Source organism: Zingiber officinale, chromosome 3B (genome assembly GCF_018446385.1).
Source record: "Zingiber officinale cultivar Zhangliang chromosome 3B, Zo_v1.1, whole genome shotgun sequence".
Classification (NCBI taxonomy): Eukaryota; Viridiplantae; Streptophyta; class Magnoliopsida; order Zingiberales; family Zingiberaceae; genus Zingiber; species Zingiber officinale.
The window spans coordinates 27,728,611-27,736,211 of NC_055991.1; the positions used below are offsets into that span (position 1 = coordinate 27,728,611).

At 37.0% G+C, this 7,601-nt stretch overlaps 1 protein-coding gene across 1 annotated transcript; it reads right to left on the bottom strand.

Moving 5' to 3' along the window:
- Positions 1-5,450: 5,450 nt before the first annotated feature.
- LOC122054779 (pentatricopeptide repeat-containing protein At2g41080-like) lies at positions 5,451-7,383 on the bottom strand. Its single transcript, XM_042616213.1, has 3 exons — positions 6,865-7,383; positions 5,574-5,681; positions 5,451-5,474 (listed from the first exon to the last, which is right to left on the bottom strand). The coding sequence occupies exons 1-3, from the start codon at positions 7,381-7,383 to the stop codon at positions 5,451-5,453; spliced, it is 651 nt and encodes a 216-aa protein (XP_042472147.1).
- Positions 7,384-7,601: the final 218 nt, after the last annotated feature.

The following is a 7,601-nucleotide window of genomic DNA, read 5'->3' on the forward strand; positions in this document are numbered from 1 at the left end:
CAAAAGAGAGAAAGAATTGTTTACCCATGCTAAATGGCATGGCCGTGCCTCCCAACTGTGGGTTCAACTGGACCTCCGCCCAGACTGCAGACCAAACTTCGAACCACCATAACTTTCAGCTCAGTTTGATCCAGGGCTCGATCCAAGTATCAGATTGAAGATAATTTCAAGGGATACAACTTTGGTTCAGGATGAAGCACGATAAAACTTGGTTTAATGGGTGAAAACCCTGGTTTATTGGACACCTATAATCCTAGTTTTCCTGGGCGGCGTGGAGGAGGTATAAAAGGGTCAAGAACCCTATTCTTTGATTATCATTGGTTCGGGACTTTGTCCCTCTCCTTGGAAAAGGATTTTCTCCTTTGAGGGAAACCCTAGAGCTTCATCCACCACCATCCATGATGATCCGTCCATCTCTAGAGCAAGGAGGCATCCCCAAGACATTGGAAATCTCGGCAAGCATCGCTTCTTCCCTTCCTTCTCATATCAAGAGTTGTAAGTATGTTTTTCTTTATGTTTTGGGGTTGTTCTTCCCACACAATGGAGTAGACATCCTTTTCTAGAATCAGGAAGTATTTGTAATATGATGGAGATATAGAACTATGTAGATTCACAGCATTTCTATTCAATGACTTGTTATTGCCTTGTTCATATTGATGAGTTGTGTGTGTGACTATGCATGCTTTGTTGATTGATGTGGAGGATTGTTAATCCCGAAAAAGGGGATTTCCTAGAGCATATTGACCAAGGTACCCTAGTGACAGGGGTAACCCTTTCCGGACGTCTAGGACGTTCCCTTAAAAGGAGAAACAATCCCTTATTAATTGCTGCTCCCGTAGAAAGAGTGCTCTAGATCGTATACCCGAGGGGCCCTAGTGACAAGGGTAACCCGTTCACGGATGTCTAGGACATTCTCTTGAAAGGAGAGGCAATTCCTCCATAAGGAAGTAGGAACCCGTACCATCTACCTTTATCCTTATTGCTATTTACTAGATACGAATTCCTGTGATCTACCGAGGCGCCCTAGTGACAGGGGTTAACCGTTACAAGATTTCACAGGGATCGTCTCTATTCGATACTTAGGGATATTGACCAATCTAACTTCCTACAAGAGCATGGACATAGAGGGTAAAAACTAAGTAATCTATGTAGTATCTCCTAGTATTACAATGAAACCGAAATCCTAGAATCCATCTCCTGAAGCTCATTCCACCCAAGATCAGTTCTCTCTTCTCTCTCTTCTCACTTTCCTCTCCTCTCTCTCTTACTCTCTTTCCTCACCAATCTTAAGGTTGTCTAGATAATGTACTTTACGATATCTCTAGTGTTTAATCAACAGTCCCTGTGGTTTGACAATCTTTTATATTACTGATGACGAAACCGTACACTTGCGGTTGCGTAACGGTTTCCCAGAAATCCTAGGTCAAACCGACGCCTACTGCTCCCTTAACGAGGAATGCATCCTCACCTACTCCTCTTATGAGAGATTACCTTTTGCCAAACCGGTCCTCCAGACCAACTAGACTTTTGCTCAGCGCTCGAGTCTTCAGGAATTTTTTGTTGGACATATGATCCCCAACCTGTCCAATCTTCCACCCGGTCTGCGACCTCCGAGATTTTCACCTAGAGTCCCTGACTCTAGGATTTCACCCAAAGTGTTCGACCTGTCAAGACTTTCCACCTAGGGTTACCACCCCCTAGGGTTTTCCACCTGCCTAGAATCACTAGGACTTTTGCCTAAGTACACTTATAACTTTCCTACACACTTGGTTCAACACTTGTTAGATCACAAGACAACTTAACTTTGAACCCTTTGGCATTATCAAAACACAGATTTGATCATCTAATGCTACCCGCACCAACAATCTTCCTCTTTTTGATTATGGCAACACAATTCAAAGTTAAGTAAAACATATAGCAATAAGTATGAGAGAAAATGCAATAATTAAGACATATATCAAAAGACTCTTAACTCCCCCTTATTCCCCCTTAATTTTCTTCTTATTTTGCTCTTAGCTCTCCCTTAGGCCCCCCTTAATTTTCTCTTTGTCTTAACTTTGCGTCTCTCCCCCTTTGACATATATCAAAAAACACTTTAGTGAGATTTGAAAATACTTTTAAATAGACTAAGATTTTGAAAGTTTTGAAAAACACTGAGTATTGAAGAATAAAATCCTTAGTCTATATTAAGCATTATAACACTTAGCTTAGTAATGGTTTTGATAAAAGCTTAGTTAAGTACTTAGATTTAAAAGATGGAGAAGCTTAGTTTTTTTACTTTTCAAAGAAGATAGAAAGATTTTGAAATTAAAACCTTTAACTTTTCAAAAAGAAGTTCTAACTTTGAAAATTTAAAAAAAAAAATAACTTAAAAAAACTTTATCTTTTCAAAGAAAAGAGTTTTAATAAAAAAAATTAAAATTTTCACTCCCCTGGATTAATGTCAAAAAATTTTAGTGTCCTAGAGTCCAAGCATGAGTGTTAAAAAAAATGTCAACATAAACATCTTCTTTTTTTAAAACAAATGTCTAACCTTTAGTCAATAGCTGTTTACCATGAGGTAGTAGCTTTCACTTAGTTAGTCAAGTTAAGCAAGTGTTCCAGTTAGTTTGACTAAAATGGATAACTTAACTTGATTAATTTAATTTTAGTATTTATCGCCTAGACTTATGTCAATGCACAGACATAAGCATTCTGAAGTCCAGACAGTAAGTACCCTATGCATCTCACACCATTCTAAGTGTTTTTCATACACAAGCAAGGTAATCCTAGTGTGCTTGTGAGATGCTCTGACTGAAATCTAGGGGTACATATTTTCTATGGGGAAAGTCCTAAGCTATTTCCAAACTTTAAAAATACTAGTAAAACTAGGAGTTTTGAAAATAATTTTCCTAGAATTTTAAAACATGATTTAAAAAAAAACTTAATAAAAGGAGTAATTTTGAAAAACTTTAAAATCTATTCTACTGTGCACATACCTAATTGTCTTCTAAGTGTGTTGAACTCAAGTTCAGGTAAGGGTTTTGTGAAAATGTCTGCTAGGTTTGATTTGGACTCAACATAGTCAAGTACAAAATCGCCCTTAGCTACATGATCCCTTACAAAATGATGCTTAACTTCTATATGTTTAGTCCTTGAGTGGTGTATTGGATTTTTGGTTAAGTTTATTGAACTTATGTTATCAATTAAGATTTTTGTATTTTTATATTCTAGTTGATAATCTTTTAAGGTATGCATCATCCATAATAGTTGAGATGCACATTCACTCATGGCTATGTATTCTGTTTCAGTAGTGGATAAGGCAACATAGTGTTGCTTTCTGCTGGACCAACTTACTAGGCACTGACCTAGAAGTTGGCAGCTATCACTTGTACTTTTTCTATCTAGCTTGCACCCAGCATAGTCTAAGTCAGAATACCCAACTAGGTTAAACATGCTAGTCCTAGGATACCAAAGTCCTACATTTAGAGTTCCCTTAATGTATCTGAGTATTCTTTTTATATTGGTTAAGTGTGATTCTTTTGCACACAATTGGTACACTACAACAAAAACTGCAAACGACAACGGATATTATCCGTTGTCGTAGGGTGAAAAAACCGTTGTAACTGAGGCTGTTGTAGAATGTATGGCCCTACGACAACGGTTTTGAATCCGTTGTCTTTGTAGACATTTGACAACGGTTTTTATCCGTTGTTGTATATATGCTCAAAATTTGGCTACGAAGGATACAACAACGTTTTAAAACCGTTGTGGTAGATAATTTCAACAACAGAAATAAACCGTTGTGGTAGACTTTTTTTACAACAGATATAAACGGTTGTGGTAGATAATATTTGACACATTTTGTTTTTTTTACAATAGTTTTAATATATTTTACAACGGATAAAACCGTTGTCTTTTATCACTTTTTACAAAAAAAATTCGTTGTGGTTTACCTTGTTTTTACAACATTTTTAACTGTTGTCTTTAATGTTCATTAATACCAAACAACCAATCTTATTTTACTATAAGCAAACCACCAATACAAAACTAAATATTTACTACATTAAATCCAAAATAAACATCCATATATAATTCATCTTGTAGCCACATATACAAAAATATACAAAATGAGTTGTTACTCATCAAAATACACATGTTTTCCATTATTGTTCTCCATATACATTAAATCACATGTTTTTCATTTGCTGTTCTCCATATGGCTTTTAATTTATAAATTAGCAAGGCAAGCTACATCCTAACAAAGTTCACTTCTTGCATCAAAAAAACTCAAGCCTCACGCATTGCCCGACCTGCAAGAGAAAAATTTAACAAAATTTATCAAATTCCAGAATTCCAAAAGGAGAATGTAATTAACCAATCTGTAGTGCAAATGAAGGAAACAAAAAGAGGTGTTTATTAGAGAATAACAGTACATGGAATCTACTAGGAGCAGTGATACCTAGCTTAGCATAGTTTACTAAATAATTAGCACTGCATGCAGCTAACATTATTTAAGTGAACTATGATCCAAGATCAAGAGAATCCATGCAAAGTGCATTACATCCATTAACATCTTGAAACAATATATTCATGTAATTTTCTGTGTCATTTTCCAAACTGCATTACCTTTGAGAATTTGGTATGCACAATATGCTTTTCCATTTTGCAAGTAACAAGTTGCCAGGAGCTGCAAATTGATCTGCAATAAACAGACCCATGACAAAAGCCGCATAAGTGAAAGTAAAAAACATAGGTTCAAAATCTTCCAATTAAAACTTGAACAAAAAGAATTGGATCATCATGATGAGTTATGGTAGGGTGAATTGTTTGTAGAGCTAAAACAATTCCATAAATTCCTCAAAATAGAAATCACATACGCACAACTTTAATAATTACATAGGACACCTAAAAGAACCAAAGTGTCAATCAAATAAGTGTAGATTAAGAGCTATAACATTCACTACATTCTAGCTGGAAAAATAGATTTTTCATTCCATTTCATCAATACAAAGAGAAAATCTAACAAATTTAGCTGCAATGCACCTGCAATTCACGGGTAATTTGCACTACTCATCCAAGAAAAAGTATATAGAGCAAATTATTAAGAAATCAAACTGCAGTATATAGATGTTTTGTATATCAATATACTATGGATCATACACAAAATGCCTTTACAAGCTCTTCATTTCATTATTCTCAAGCAATCACTAACATGCATATAGATTAAATGAGTGATGCGAAAACTTACCACATGTACTGGAAGTGCTTGTGGATCCACAAATCTGAACTTATCAACCTTGTTTTCTTTTTTCATCTTTTTGAAGAGAAACCTTCCATTCAAGCAAAAAAAATGTTAGTATGCTAATACAAATAAAATGAAAAAAATGAGTGATGCGAAAACTTATCACATATAAGCAACCAGACAATTAGCAGATATTGACTCCAACTCATAAAAAAGTGTGATATCTTCAATGTTCACTAGCAATTTGTACCTAATATGCCAAGATGAATAAGTACAATCATATGGCACAATTCAGCAGCAAGAGCAGCAAATGAATAAGTCTATCAAATCTTTCTTGCAACGTAGTTACCTTTGCTACAACTGTAAGTGTAACACATGCCTGACCCTTTATCTCCAGCTCTTGGATCTGCTTCCAAGACTCTACCAATAGGCCCTGCTGCAGCACTAAGACCAGCACCTAGAGAAAAATGCATTCAGCTGCAAAATGTCTTAACTGCTTTGGAACCATGAAGTACGATGATGTAGTCCATCAACTCCCCTCCAATCTAGTGTTGTTAAAAAAACAAAAATGATTAGATGAGGCAATCACTTAACCTTAAAGTTAGTTTGCTGAATAGTCGTACTCCAGGAAAGTTAAGAACTAAAGGCAATTTATAATTTTCAAATTGCTAAAAAAAACTGATAATTTCCAGTATGAATCTTTGCCATAAGTTCATTTCATATTTCAGAAAATGTCAATTGTAATGTAAAAACAACCAGAAATTTGTGATGGTATTTAAATATTATTGGAAATAGTCATGCACAAAGTTCAATGGAGAAATAAGATCAAAGTAGTCACGGCTTGAAATCTCATGTTGTGCTAGACTGGTCAACATGAGATGTACCATTCCGATCAATTTAGAATCCAATATTGATCAACACAGATAACCTATCATGTGCCACCCGTGTAGTTCATGTCAATGAGTGTGTTGTGTTGACCCTTGACGTGCTTCGGCATGCTTCAACACACATCAAGCAGATTTTTTAAAAGTTTTTTAACTTGTTTTCCAAAATTATAATTCAATTGATTGTCAAATTATTATAATCTTATTTTAAAACTATACAAATTAAGTAGAAGAAAATTATACGAGTAAAACTTAATATGAATTTTTCTCAACATGCACTGAAGTAAAAAAGGAAAAAAAAAAATCATCTCTACTTTAACTATCTAAATTGATATAGTTTATTAAAAGTACAAAAAAAACTCAATGGGAAAGAATTAAATGAGTAAAACCTATCTCAATTCATCTTGGCATATTAAACACGTGTCAACTCGTATGGGGTTTCAAGATTGTACGTAATCTCGAATTGTAATGGGAGAAGTCAGGACCTTCCTGTTGCTGCGGTTCTTCTAATTTCCTGGATTCAGAGGCATAAAGATAACAACTGTAACAGTGATTTAATATGAACAAGCAGCATAGATAGCCATAAGATTCGAAAAGAACTGGTAAGAAGAGTATCATACCTTCGCTTTCGGTGTCAAAGATTGTATATTAACTTCTCCATTAAAGAAATCTGATTAAAGATTGACAAAATGTGAAAAAGAAAACATGAAAATTGTAAAAGAGAATAGAGGATGAAATGGTGCTAACAAAGGTTACATGGTCTGACAACAATCCGACATTCTTCATGAGGATGAAATGGTGGAAGGCCCCTTCAGGGTCCCCATTTTGTGCTCTTCCTGCAATCACAGTATGGCAAGAGACCACATTGAGGAAAGGCAATCCTCTCAGAACCCTTTCTCCTTCTTCAAGATGACCACTTCTCATGTACATGTGAGCTAGAGAGCTCCCAACACACATGTCCTGCTCAAACCCATTGATAACCACGAAGGCATGGATTCGGCGACCAGAACCTGCATCCTTCAATCTGGCGCAGCATCGCAAGGTGCTCCCCAAACCAAACTCATCGGGACGCAGGCCCTCCCTCCTCGACTTCAGGAAGCACTCGAGTCCCTCCTTGTCGAGCTCGAAGTGAGCTAGCCCGGCAATCATGGCATTCCAGGTAGCGAGGTTCCTCTCTGGCATTTCATCGAACAGCTTGCGGGCAGCGTTGATGTCCCCGTTGTGGATGAGGCCGCCGATGAGGATGTTGAAGGACATCACGTTTCGACACGCCATTGCGTCAAACACGACGCGGGCGGCCGGGACTCGGCCAAGTTTGAGGTACATGTGGAAAAGGTGGTTTCCAGTGAAGCGGTGGAAAGAGGCAGCACCGACGATGGCTATGATTGCGTGGAGCTGACGGCCTAGGCGGAGGGAGCGCGGCGAAGGGAGTAGGCAGCAGGCGTTCAGGAGGTGAGAGAAGAAGTTGGGGTCGGACCATAGCTGGGGTCAGA